Here is a 14,543-nt window from a genome sequence, read left to right on the forward strand (position 1 = left end):
CTCCAGCTCCGTTTTTCATTCTCAAGATTGCTTTGGGTATTCGGGGTCTTTTGTGTTTCCATACAAATTGTGAAATTTTTTGTTCTAGTTCTGTGAAAAATGCCAGTGGTAGTTTGATAGGGATTGCATTGAATCCGTAGATTGCTTTGGGTAGTAGAGTCATTTTCACAATGTTGATTCTTCCAATCCAAGAACATGATATATCTCTCCATCCCCTTTTGACATCTCCTGCAGCTTGAGGCTCAAAGTGTCTCCTTCGGCAGCCAGAGTTTCATTATCTTATATTATCCCAGTCGTGCCACGAGTGCCAGAAATCAGAAGCGGGGAGATGAAACATTGTCAGGCACACAGCCCCTTTCTGGTTCGAATCCACTTTCCAAATCTGTTGCAACCTCTCAGGCCAGGTTTAACCTCTGTCCCCCCAAACCTAATTATTCATCGGCTTAGCCTACCTTCCCAGTATAATTGCTCATTCCCATGCTTTAGCTCAGCTCACTAAATGCTTCTCAGTTGGAGAATTTATCTGTGGCTCCTTAGAATGCAAGCCTATTCTAGTGGCGTTACTTCACACGCATGATACTCCCATCAGGCAGGTGGAGGTGGAAAGGTACGACAAGAGGCCAGAGCCCTTTCTAATCTAAATGGACAAACTGGACTTGGAAAAAAAATCCTCATAGCTTGAGATTTATTCTCTGTCATCCTTGAACCAGGCAACGGCATGAAATCATTTCAACTATTTCTTTTATCCGTTCAACAAGTATTTTTTAAGCTATGCGTCAGGCCTTGTGCTTAGCAAAAGTCCCTGACCACATGAAGCTGACAATTTAGTGGGGGAGGGAGGGGACAGTGGGGAAGACCATGTGACCTGACCAGCTCCACCTCTGGTCAGCGTGTAGGTCAGCAGCAACAAGCCGTCTTTCCAGATCCAAACTCACTTTACCTGTGTGCAGGCCCGTCATTTGCCTCGGTAAAGGCAAGTTAAACAGTGCCCTGGGACGGAGTTAAAAAGACCACCCTGGAGGATGATGTGCCGTCTCACTGGAGCTTTCTTTTTCTGGCAAAGTTTAGAAGACGTGGAAAGGGGATTGCGTCCATTACAGATGCACTCCCTCCTTTCTGATGCCAACAGAAATGGGCCCAAGCGGTAACCGAAAATATACATTTGGAATCCACAAGAGAAACACGTGTAGAAAGCACGCTAGCTACCCTCTTCATTTTTGCTGATTATTGCACAAGCAGATCTTCACCTGTGGGATGCTGTGCCTCAGAACTTTCGCTGTCAGGACACCGTCTGGGAGGCAAATGAGGGTACTCAGGTCAGCAATTAATCACAAAGCAGGCCAAGTGCACACGCTTCGTTTCAGAACAATTCCATAAATGCTCCCCCCACCCCCTCGCTCGCAAGGTTTCATCTCCTAATTGCAAAAGGCTTTGGGGCATGGGAATGTCTTTGTGAATAAGAGCGGACTCAATTTGGGCCATCTCTCTAAAGAAGACAAGAACGCTTCTCCAATTAATCAGCAAATGCTTGGCTCCAGCGTTCGGCCAAAGGATCGATTTACATAAAGCTACTTCTCAAGATGAATTTGCCTCTCCCTCGACTCCTTCTGCATGCCCCTTGTCCAGCCAGCATTAGACATGCTACTGGATTTCAGATTGACAGTGTCAGCTACGACAATCAAATTAGGGATGAAAGCCTCAGAGGTTGCCAAGAGAGAGGGACGGAGGGGAAGGAGGGGGTGGGAACAGTATGTCAGCCAGGGAGGAGGATGGATTGCACAGAAATGGGCTCCCTTTCCCAAACTCCATTGGCCAGACACACAGCTTCAAACAAAGGAAAATAAAACACCAATCTTCATCTTTTTGAACCGAGTGGACCACTCCTCCCACCCCAACCAATATTGACAAATCAAAACAAAACATCTCATTGTGCGGGGAGTGGGGGGAGTTGGCAGGGGTCTGTCTCAGGTACTTGATTAGATCCTTAAGATCAGATGATTTTCAACACCAGATTTCTGCACATGACGTAAGGATACCTGAATCACAGTTTTACTCCCTGAAGGGTACGTTGGTGATGAACGCACAGACTCAAGTCAGATGCCAGTAGTTGGAATCCTGGTGATGTTTTCTGGACCATTTACTGGCACAGGGAAGTCAGGACCAGAATAGAAGGCACAATTGGGCTGATAATTAGAACTCCCCAATCCCGTCTAATGTAACTCATTTGTCACTAAATTGTGATAATCCCAGAGATTAGTATACCGTTGAGAGGCTAAGCCTCTATACCACTGGCTGGAGATGATCAGTCAATTATATATAATGCTATTTCATGAACACAAAGAGCCTTAGTTGGAGCTGCATATGATAATCAAATGCAAAAAGCTTCTATTTGGACTGGAAGTATTGGTTATATCCTGTCAGCCCTAGAAGGGTGATGGTTTGGAAAGGCTCAGATTAATTCCTGTGGCTAGAAGGAGATTCTTTGCTCCCAAGAGGGATGGCTGAATGACTGGAATATTTCAATTCATGACTTGCTTCCCCGAATCCAGAAGTTTCTATCTTGACTGGATCCCTTCCACATTTCCTATTGGTAACCCAAACCCGCCCGCTGTGCCCCCACCACCAAGCAGAACTCCACTGGGCTCCTTCAGATTGGCTCCAACATCTAAAACTCTTTCTCTCTCGGCAGTGAGTGGACACATAGCTACAGCCTCCAGCTCCTAGCCTTACCCTAGAACTGCACTGTCTAATACAATACGCATCAGCTGCATGTGGTCATGGAGCACTTAGAGGATGGCTGGCTCGAATTGAGATGTACATAAAACACACACCAGATTCCGAAGACTTGGTATGAAAAAAGAATTGTGAAGTATCTCACTAATATATTTTCATATTGATTTCATATTGAAATGATTATATCTTGGGTATGTCAGGTTAAGTTAAATACTTTATTATAATATTCATCTCAACTGTTTCTTTTTATTGTTTTTTGTTTGTTTGTTTTGTTTTGTTTTGTTTTGCCGTACGCGGGCCTCTCACTGTTGTGGCCTCTCCCGTTAAGGAGCACAGGCTCCGGATGCGCAGGCTCAGCGGCCATGGCTCACGGGCCCAGCCGCTCCGCGGCATGTGGGATCTTCCCAGACTGGGGCACGAACCCGTGTCCCCTGCATCGGCAGGCGGACTCTCAACCACTGCACCAACAGGGAAGCCCTTTATTGTTTTTAATGCTGCTGAGAGAAACATTTTAATTGCATTGGTAGCTCATATGGTACTTCCATGGGGCAGCACTGTTCTAGAATTAGTGGGTCTTCCCTGGAGGGGTGCTGGCCTCCACACCCTTCAGCCCTTGAAGTGTTTTGTTGGCCAGCACAGAGGGTTATTTGGTTTTGACTTAGGGGAAATTAATTGAAATGGGCCCTGCATTCCCCTAGCTCACCCCCTCACTATTATTGTTGTCCACATTCAGCCTGCTTTACTCATTCGCTTTAACCTGCGAAACCCTAATTCATTTGAGTCTGTGGTCTCTGGAACGACTGCCCAGAAAGGGTGCCCACACTAGTAACTACTCAGAGAGTAAACCAATAACTTCACTCCATTTTCAGCCTTTTGTAGCAGCTCGTAGCCCTCAGCCCCTCAGGGGATCCTTAAGTTCCACTGTGCTTGAACCCCAGGTCTTCATCTGCAGTCACGGCTCTAGATCTGCCGCTCAGCCTGGCTGCGTTGTTCGGCTCACTACCTGCCCTCCCGTGATTTCTCCCCTAGATCGCAGCCCTCCTAGAAAACTGTAGGAAATCACTTGTGTGTGAGGCCCCACCAGGAATGTCCTCATCTCAGTCAGGCATAGTCTCACCTGCGCGTTTGGGAGGGACAGAGTGCTTGGTTTGCCTCTGCCATATCTCTGAGATCCCAGGGAGGGGTGTAACCACCCATGAACTCTTAGTTCTTCCTAGGTCAGCCTCCAAACTGGGCCCCTGAGTGGCTTTCTAAAATACAGATTAGATGTTGTCACTCTGCCCGTCTCGGCCTCCCCCTGTAAGGAGACCCTATCCATATATCATCTATCTATCTATCTACCTACCTACCTACCTACCTATCCATCCATCCATCCATCCATCCATCCATCCATCCATCCATCCATCCATCCACCTACCTATCCAACCATGTATTTATCTATCTATCTCTCTATCCATCTACCTACCTACGTACCTATGTATCCCATGGGCATTTCGCCCGACACCAGCAGGGTCACACCTGAGACACAGGAGGCCTTTGCATCTTGGACCCAAGCAGACTAGATACATAAAGAAGTAAGATGCTATGTTTGTTAACCTCATGCTAATGAAATGAAGATAGTGATGTGCATTTATATCCTGCGTTCAAATATAGAAAGCACTTGCTTGTCCATTATCTATAATGCTTATCCTAATATCACAGAAGTACAAGTTGAGGCTTAGAGAATTGTATTAATGCTCGTAAAGACACGCGGCTAGAACATGAACTTAACACCTAATCACATACACTAATCATTCTACCCATGTTCTCACACTTGCCCAAAGTGTCCAGAACTCATTCCCAAGGTTTCTGATTCAGTAAGTCTGGGATGGGTCCTAGGAATTGGCATTAAAATTTTTTTATTATGGAATGGGCTTCCCTGGTGGCACAGTGGTTGAGAGTCCACCTGCCGTCCCCCTGCAGGGGACGTGGGTTCGTGCCCCGGTCCGGGAGGATCCCACATGCCACGGAGCGGCTAGGCCCGTGAGCCATGGTCGCTGAGCCTGTGCGTCCGGAGCCTGTGCTCCGCAACGGGAGAGGCCACAACAGTGAGAGGCCCGCATACCACACACACACACACAAAAAATTTTATTATGGAAAATTTCACTCTTGTGTAAAAGTCAAGCACAGATTATAAATGTACCCCCTTTATACCCATCACTCAGCTCTAATAAGTATCAACTCATGGCCAATCTTGTTTCATCTATACTTCTACCCGGTTCTCCCTCTTCTATATTATTTTGAAGCAAAACCCAGACATCATCATTTCATCCTTAATTATTTCAGTATGTATCTCTCAAAGATAAAGACATAAATGAAAAGAACAATAATAACGTAGCAAATATATCAAAACACAATACCATGATCATATCTAAATTATTTTAAAAACCAGGGATCTGTATTTTTTTCAAAGCATCATCAGTAAATTCTGATCAGGTAGATGGTGAGCCCCACTGTGAGAACAGCTGCCCCGTGCCATGCCAACTCTTAATAACATTTCCAAACTGTCCTGATTTTTATCAGACTGTCCACTTTAAAAGACAAATCCATGGACTTCCCTGGTGGCACAGCGGGTAAGAATCCGCCTGCCAATGCAGGGGACACGGGTTCGAGCCCTGGCCCAGGAAGATCCCACATGCCGCGGAGCAACTAAGCCCGTGTGCCACAACTACTGAGCCTGTGCTCTAGAGCCCGCACGCCACAACTACTGAAGCCTGTGCGCCATAACTACTGAAGGCTGCACGCCTAGAGCCCGTGCTCCGCAACAAGAGAAGCCACCGCAGTGAGAAGCCCACGCACCGCAACGAAGAGTGAGTCCCACTCACTACAACTAGAGAAAACCCACACACAGCAACAAAGACCCAATGCAGCCATAGATAGATAGATAGATAGATAGGTAGATAGATGGATAGATAAAATCAAAAATACTTGATGAAACAAGTCTGCACCTCTGCAAGTCCCGGTGATTCAGATTGGCATCTTTCCCTTTCCCTGCTCCTAAAAACCAAAAAAGATTTTGGACCTCGAGTAAAACAAAAGTGTGAATTATTTTCCTTGGTGGTTAGGAACAGTCTTGCAGTGTGAATTAAATACAGGCTTCCTTCTTGTTGAAAAGGAAAAAAGAGTGAAACTGCAGCTCTTATTTTTTGAGGTGTCTAGATGTTTATGTTCATATAAAGGAGTCTGTTTATTTGTATCTGGGGTCAATGAGATGCAAGTTCCAGGAGTACAGAAACTTGGTTCTGTTCATTTCTGTGTCTCAGTAGTGTAGCACGTAGTAGGTGCTCAATTCATTTTTTTGTTGAGTGAAGTAAGAATCTGAACTGGCATTTAATCCACCAATATTAAACACCTGAACGCTCTGACTAGGACTTTTCTGATGAGCTTATCAAAGAGGGCACAGTGGAAGGAGCTCTTATTGAAATGTTTCATTCAGTAACTTTTTCACATCAAGGGAGCAGGCAGTGTCAACTCTTGCTGCCGTGAGATATTAGAAACCCAGCCGGAGCAGTGGGAAATCATTGTTTTCGTCCCCCATTGATACTTTGAGTCTCTGGGTCTCTGAGATAGGTGGCATTTCTTGCAGGAAATGATTCAGGTAGTCCACTGTAACCTCCCTCAGACAGAGGATGCTATTAACTGGACACTCAGCTGGAGGTACCAGGGCTTCCTAGCTGGGACATACGTTTGGGGCTCATTTGGTTTTGACAGTGACCCAACTGCAAACATATAATCTTGCTTTCGCCTGCACAAGAGATTCACCTTTTAAGATAAATCCTCCCCGAAGCCCACATTTTAAAACCCCCAGGGAATAATTTTTCCTGCATATCTGTCCCTCCTGCTGTATCAAATAAGGTAAGCAAAACAATATCTTTCTCTTTGGATCCTAGAGCAGAGTGATGTGTCATGGTTACCATATTTGAGGAGTTGGGGGTAGGGGATCAAGGTTCAGCTTTGTATAGGATGGTAGCATTGAGAGTCCAAGAAATTTTAGATTCATAGATTATCCATCAGAAATGAAATGAGTTTGGATTGATACCTACTGCACCAATGGGCGGTTTCTTCCTACGAGGCTTTCCATTACTAGGAAAGTAATTTTAATACATACTCAGGCCAAAGAGAATCAGAATCGCAATTCACTGCCCTGATCCCAAATCCAATAAAGGATTCTAAATATAAATGCTTTTAGGTCATCCCCTCTTTTAGTTTGGCTAATCAAGAGTTGATGGATTTTTTCTTTTTAATGTTACTAAAAAGGCATTTGATTCGTCTTAGTGCAAAGGGTTTGGGGAGGTAGATAAAGAAGGTACCAGATTGGGTTGCTCCAGTTTCCTTTGCTCAGTTGCTTCCCACCCCCTACCATGCATGGCCTCTTGATCCTTGATCCTGGATATGTCATCTTTCAGGGGTGATTTTTTTTAATCTTCTGAGATGAAAGATTTTTTTTAAAAAATCTTCCCTGATTTAGGAAAACTGACCTTGAAGCCTTCTTATGAAATGCTTTGGTTTGGATCCCTTGGGTTCCCTTTGCTGACATTGGCCCCCGTCTCCTGATTCTTTGGACTTTGCTGCTGAAAGTCGTGGCTGGGAACTTCTTCGGCAACCTGTCCTTGAGTTGCTAGTGTCACTTCATCCAGCCTTATGGAGAACAGGCAGAGCCAGGGAATTTGCATTTCTCCTGGGTGGTCTAACCAAGGACTGTCTGATGCTGGGCTACAAAGACCCAGATCCCTTGGTTAGAGACAGGAGCTCCCAGGGTTTGGGGCTAAGACCAGCACTTTACCTCATTGTCCTTTATTTCCTTCTCCATCCTATTTCCTCCATCCCTTTCTTGCCTCTCCCAGGAGTACTTTGTGAATCCATCACTTGGCCAAGCGTCTGCATCTGAGCGAGCCCAACCTAAGGCAGAACTTTACTCCTGAATCACCCTCTCCTGTTTTATCCAAAAGAATCTAGAGTCAAATATGGATACTCGTATCTAGATGATAGATGAGGGGAAGTTTAACCTCCCTCAGACTTTATGGAAAGAATATTAGCAATGTTTATGTGTTCTAGTCTTTGCAGAGTTGTAGGCATATGTCCTGAGGATAGTGAAAAGGGACATTTTCAGCGATGCAAATCCAGGGCTAAATGGAGGGAAAGTCCAAGAAATACATGCAGCCTTTCACTGAATGCGTCCAGGGTCCCAGGTTCTGTGCAAAGTATACACATACCAATTCATTTCATCCTCAGTATTAATCTGCAAGAGATCGGTAAAATTAATAACCTCACTGTAAAGATGGGGAACCTGGGTCATAGAGCATTTCAGTAGTTTGTGTGATCACACAGCTAATAAGTGGCTCTATCCACTTCCCACACAAGAATTCCCCAATTCTTGAGGAGCTTCCAAGTCCCATTCTGTACCTTCGGAATAATTCGACATGGACCTCTAGGAGCCATAAACTTCCATTTAACACAGACAGGACTTTCTGGTAGCATGAAAGTGACCGAGACAAACGCATTGTCCCCACCAGAGCAAAAAGGAGAGCATTTACCTGTTTCTTGCCTTGCCTGGTAAACATGGGGAGGTAGGGGTGGGGTGAAGGTGGGGACTGTCATTCACTGTTGCTCTGAGAACAAAGCATGTCTGACATTGCAGGGAGAGCCCCGGGAAGCATTTCAAAAGCTCCACTGGAACTAGACAACCTTTCAATCCATTTATCAAAACGTCTGCAGTCCCTGTTTCAAGGTAGATGAAGCAATAATAAATTTGCGAAGAAAGTTAATCTGTGTCCAAAGCATTTTAGTAAATTAAAAAGGGGGGGGGATGTTGGCTGGAAGGGGGATATATTGGTTCTTGCCAACTCCTATTTGACTTACTGTCTCCTTAATAAGTCCTCTCTGGTCTGGTGTTTTTGGATGGAATGATCAGCCAGTTAATCATTTTCCAGAAGCAGGAAAATGCACTTTAGCTAATGCAGTTCGCCTTTCTTTCAGAATCCTAATTATTTAAAAAGGCATCCCAGTCGGGAACCCCGCTTCCCAACCAAGAAAGCCTTTCCCACCAGCCATCTTCCTTTATTTCCCCAGAAAATCCCAGCTCACCATTCTTTCTCTCACCCTACTCCAACCTCATCCCATTCATCTAAGGTTAAAAAAAAGAAAAAGCAAGTTCCCTTTCAAACCTGGTCACTTTTGAGCCTTTTCCCGCAGGAACAGGGAGGCACTAAACCCCCAACAAGCAATTGGCCGGAACTAAGCTCGTGGGCACTATGGATAGATTTTGTTATTTTTATTTAAGTGTCAGCCGAAAATGGTGGCTCTTGTCTCTCTCAAGGATAGTACTTAACAATAGCTCCATGCTCTGGCATCACGCTGAGATAAACACACTATTAGGAACCCCCACAAAGGCCCCGAGATAATTGTGAAGGGACAGTTACCGAAAATGAAGCGCCCAGCCCTGAACCCTCCTCCACGCCCCATCAGTAACACCATTAAAGCTGTCAGTTTGTCAGCCCACTGGACGTATTTATGAAATCAATGTATAGTCCTGCGGATGGATGGCCGCGGTATTGTTAGCCAGAGAAGAGAGGCTCAATGGAAAATAAAATTAATAAAATTTACAAGCAGATTGTCCTGGGTAGCAGATAAATTCCCTACAATCTACTGTTTCGCTCAATGGCGGCAGGAGGAAAGCCATGGCAGGGAGACGGAAAGAGCTGTACTTTCAACGAGGCTCCTGAAAGTAGGAGCAACCCTGGGTATAGTTACAGCGAGAACGGAAACCCAAGTGGCCGTCCCATCCAAGGGCAGGATTTTGTCTGTGTGACCGCTTCCGTGGGAAACTGCTCGGCAACGCCATCAGATTTTTCTGCTTAAATACGGCTGTCCTTTCTTCATCCCGCTGTACTTGCAAACCAGAACCCTCATACAATTGCTCTTCTTTCAGTGTACCGGGGTGCCTTAACCTCAAAGGGTTAATGCATAATTGGGATAGGTACCCCTTCATCTGGCTTCCAAGCGTTTTTAGAGCTGATCGTTCTAAACGTCTCTCCTGTATCCTCCACCTGCCCCTGATTTTGATCATTAGCCGTTTGCCAGAAGTGTGGCCTGAGCTGTTTCCCAGAGCGGCCAAAACTAGCATACGAGCCTCGGAGGCTAGCGGGCAGGGGCTTGCTGTCCTGGAGACCAGCCTTCTCTTGGCAGAAAAGACTGGGCCCATTGTGGCTGCCGGAGCCTTGGGTATCGCCCAGATGCCTGGTGGAAATTGCATTAGTCAGATGACAGGACCTGGGCCCCTTTCTCTTGGAGGCTGATGGAGAGCAGAGGAGTGGCCTTGGTGACACTGCCTGACCTCTACTGTCATCGTGGGCTTTGTTCAGCGCCCCGACTCCAGGCTGGAGCCCTGCTCATTGAATCAGGCCCAGCCGGGGGAGCCTGCAGTGGGGCTCCCTGTGCATTTGAATTTACTTATATCAGTCACAGGCAGAGGAAACTGGATTTGAGATGGGGAGCACCCTGTTATTCAGCCCCAGGATTTCTCTCTGTATTTATCTCTGCACCCTACCCCAACTCTGAGCCTTGCCTTGGTACCTAACAGCGGCCCCAGACAATCCCCACGTGTCTTGAGTTTTAGCCCGCCACTCAGAGTTGCCCGCTCAGCTCAGCCGATGAGAGCAGAAAAACGGGCTCCTCTCTTCTGCTTCCTGTGTTTCCTCCTGCTTCCCGGCAACATGATGGTTTAGAGGGCCCAGGTTTTAGTGGAGGATGGTCGTCTGACCTCTCTTTCCAAATATATTTGGAGTCATCTATAGCTTTTGATTAGGTGCCCCTGGAAAATCAGTGTGGGAGTGTCCATCCGTCTCTAGGACAACACGGCAATTTAAGACGCGTTTACCCTGTGACCCAGCACATTCTCCTTATAGGACTTTTATACCAAGGAAGTAGCTGTACAAGTGTCCTCAAAATGTGTGGGCAGGAAAATTCATCCTGGTGTTTCCTTAAATGGCAAGTAAATAAATACCTAGCACCGTGGGATCATATAGCCATCTATAGAATTGGATGATACACAGCCATTAAAAATGTTGGCATAGGGGCTTCCCTGGTGGCGCAGTGGTTGAGAGTCCGCCTGCCGACGCAGGGGACACGGGTTCGTGCCCCGGTCCGGGAGGATCCCACGTGCCGCGGAGCGGCTGGGCCCATGAGCCACGGCCGCTGAGCCTGAGCGTCCGGAGCCTGTGCTCCGCAACGGGAGAGGCCACAACAATGAGAGGCCCGTGTACCGCAAAAAAAAAAAAAAAAAAAATGTTGGCATACATGTACTGTTAATGACAGGAACAGATGTTCTCAATATAGTATGCGAAAAAAGAGGTTAAAACAGACTACATACTATGAGATCAGATTGGTAACATTTATATATATATTACTCCTAATTGGTAACAGTGGTTGTGTCTGGGTAGGTAATTTTTTACCTTAATATCTGAAGGTTTTTGTGTTCTTTTCAAAATAATGGAGATATATATATATATATATATATATATATATATATATATATATATGATTGATACACATATATATATATATGATTGATACACATATATATGCTTGATTACTTACTAAGACCCCAAGCAAGCTTGGGGTATGAATGAAAACAAGTGCATGTGTTTGGTCCAGCAAAAAATAAAACTGGAATACAAAATGAAAAAAAAAAATGCATGGGTCTTAGGAAAGGATATTGAGGCTTTGGGGATTCTTAAAGGGGACCCTGGTACAAGACTTGGGTTTGAGCCAGCTTCAGGACCTGACACTTTGTCCCTTCCCCTCCCTACTCAGAGCAACATGTTAGCATTGCTAAATGCTACATGAGGTGCAGTGGGACCCTCATTTTGGGTGGGTTTGTGGAAATGCAATTTGAATTCATCATGCCTGTCACTAGCACAATCCAGGTGGCCCCCAGGGGTGTCTCTGGGGCTCTCGAAAAGCAGAGAGGGTCATCCCCCATCGGAAAGTCAGGATGGCCAGGCTCCATTCCAATCTCAGATGAGAAAGGCAGAGAGAGTCCCTGAGAAGATGGGAGATTGAGTGGTGTTGACCCTGCGGTGGGGGAGGGATGCTGTGCGGAGGCGGAGGAAGGGGTCATCTCTGGGAGGTGGCAGAACAAGAGAATGGGGTGTAGTGTGTGTGCAACAAATAACCCAGCACTTGGCTCGTGGCCTGGAGGTGTGAGACCACCCACAGAGCCCGCCCTGGAGGCGAGCCGCTGGCCTGGTAACCATTTCAGCAAGGCCATCGCTAGAAGAACAATGTGAAGGCTTGTAAGCAGCCTGGGGCCTGAGACTAAACAGTCCCCCAAACACTCCTGACCGCAGAGGCAGCCTCCAGAGGGGTTTTGTTCTCATAATGAGATGCAGATAAAGCCGGGCCTGGGTCCTTCATGCCTGTGCCTCTTCTCTTCTTGTTTAGAGATCTGAGCGAAAACCAGATCCTGGGGATCCCGAGGAAGGCGTTCCGAGGCATCGCAGACGTGAAGAACCTGTAAGTGATGTTTTTGTTGCTTCGCGGCAGAAGTGGTTCTCCGGCCAGAGCAGGGGAGAGGGGCACGGGACAGGGAGGGGGTATCCCCGTGACTTGTGCCCTCAGTCCAGGCACCTTTGAGACAGATTGAGGGGTGTGCTTAAGTGGTTTCCAGGGAGCACACGTCGAACACCACGGCAGCTCCAGGGAGTCTTATCCTTCTCTGGAGATTTGTCCCCAGCTATGAACATAGAGTCCCAGACCTGAGTCCCAGCCTGGCCGCACTCTGTGGGCCTGGGGCCCAACTCAGCTTCTCCCAAGGTCATCACCTTCTATAAAATAGGGATGATAGCCTGGTGGGGTATCGATGCAAACGAGAAAATGTTTTTTACGCTTAGTGCCTCGTACATAGTAAGTGTTCTGTAAATGGGAGACAAAGATGGTAAAGATCTCACTGTTAGGATCTTATGAGGGAGAGTCAGGACTTGTGTCCCAGGATCATGGGGAGACATAGCCAGACCTACTGCACTAGGTGCTTGGGGTTTTTCTTAATTTTTATTTGGAAATAATTATTGATTCACAGGAAGTTCCAAAAATAGTAGACTAGTCTGTGTTCGCTTTTGCCCAGTTTTCTCCCAGTGGCAACGCCCTGTATAACTCTCATATAAGATTAAGCCAGAAAATTGACATGAGTGCAATCCACAGACCTTATTCTTCAGATGTCCCAGTTTTACACACGCTCATTTGTGTCTGTGTGCACACATGTGCGCATGTGCAATTCTGTGTCATTTTATCACGTGCAGATTCCGTTGCCCATTACTGCAACTGATGCAGAACTGTTCCATCACCACGCTTTTGAACTTGCCAAATAACCTTTGTCGTTCCCTACCTGGCCCCCTGCTGTCTGCCGCTTATCAGGACTCCCGGGCCCTTCCCTTCGCGAGGGGTGCGCCTCCTGAATTTTCTGTCCACACCACTGTGCCCATGTGTTTGGAGAGGGGTACAGAGAAGGCATTTCTGCCCACTGACCTCCTCCACAGGCTTGCATCCAACTTGAGAAGTCTTGAAGGAGATTTTTTTTTAAAACTGCTTTAGCTCTTAGTTCTCCCTGTAAGTACTGCAGGGATTTTGGCGTGCCGGGAAGCTGATATTGGCTTCCTGATACAAGCTATGTGCCTCCCCTTTGCTGAGAACCGAGCAGAAAGCTTTAGGCGTTTGATATGCAAAGCACACCAGAGGGCAGAGGCATCTGGGGTGCAGGGAGCAGGGAACAGAGAGCACTTTGCAAGGGGCTCCAGACAGCAGGCTACCCATTGCTTCATCTGGAAGCATTTGCCCACAAGCAGGAGCGGGCCGGGAGGAGCAGACAAAGCTGCAGAAAGTGTGACTCGAGATGGTGCCCATAAAGCAAAACTAAGAGGTTGTGTTGATTAGCATCCCAGAAAAGCAAGACGAGAGGGGAACTTACAGATCCAATAAAACCCCACAGATCAGCAGTGAGAAAATTGAGGACCAGAGAAGGGCAGTGACTAACTTAAAGTCAACCAGCTTCTTGAGGGTTGAGCCCTAAATTAACATCTTATATACATAAAGTGGTATATCTAGCCTATCTCATGGCTCTAATTTTAAATGGGCCAATTAATAAGAAAACATATTGTGGTGATAGATAAGCAGGGCTGTGTAATTACCAGCTACATTTTTGATTCTCAAGAAAGTGATTTAGTGTCACAGTGGTCCTCAATAGTTGCTGGGGTTTGGGGGGGGTCATTGTTGTTGTTTTCCTGTACTGTCTCTAATTTCACAAAGGCCTCAGGAGCTAAAAGTGTCAAGAGTCCGCAAACTCAAGAACTACGGACAGGCCCTCCTTCTCCGCCTGGATATGTGTCCTGAACAGCAGGGATCTAGTGGGACAGGGGAGGAGAGTAAACTCACTGCTTAAAGGATGAATTAACCAACAAAACGAAAGGGGTTGGTTACTTCCTACTTCTAATCAGTTCAGTCTCCATACTCTGGGGGGCCAGAACTTCTAAGACCCAGATGTGTAATTCTCAGGTGACTTACGGTATAACTGGGGACAAGAAACGTGCATACGAGAGGAAGTTTAATAATTTAACAGTCCACAGCAAAATGGTCCAATGAGTGGCCAGGCATTATGAAGGACTGTCAGAGCTCAGAGAAGAACAGTAGCTTTAGGCAGTGTCTCCCAAAGGGTGGCCATCTGATTAATCTGTGTCTGGTTCCCAGCTGTTCTGCGTACTGAGTCTGTGACCTCGGGTACA

At 46.5% G+C, this 14,543-nt stretch overlaps 1 protein-coding gene across 2 annotated transcripts in view; it reads left to right on the plus strand.

The window, feature by feature from the left end:
• SLIT3 (slit guidance ligand 3) overlaps positions 1-14,543 on the plus strand; it is a gene marked incomplete at its 5' end in the record, with an annotated part of 610,658 nt that overhangs the window by 383,591 nt on the left and 212,524 nt on the right. For both annotated transcript variants that reach the window (XM_082835732.1, XM_082835733.1), the window contains one exon: positions 12,214-12,285. In XM_082835732.1, coding sequence (XP_082691858.1) covers positions 12,214-12,285 — 72 coding nt within the window. The remainder of the gene's footprint in view (positions 1-12,213; positions 12,286-14,543) is intronic.

The sequence above is a fragment of the Leucopleurus acutus genome (genome assembly GCF_964270905.1).
Source record: "Leucopleurus acutus genome assembly, chromosome: 3".
In the NCBI taxonomy this organism is placed as follows: domain Eukaryota; kingdom Metazoa; phylum Chordata; class Mammalia; order Artiodactyla; family Delphinidae; genus Leucopleurus; species Leucopleurus acutus.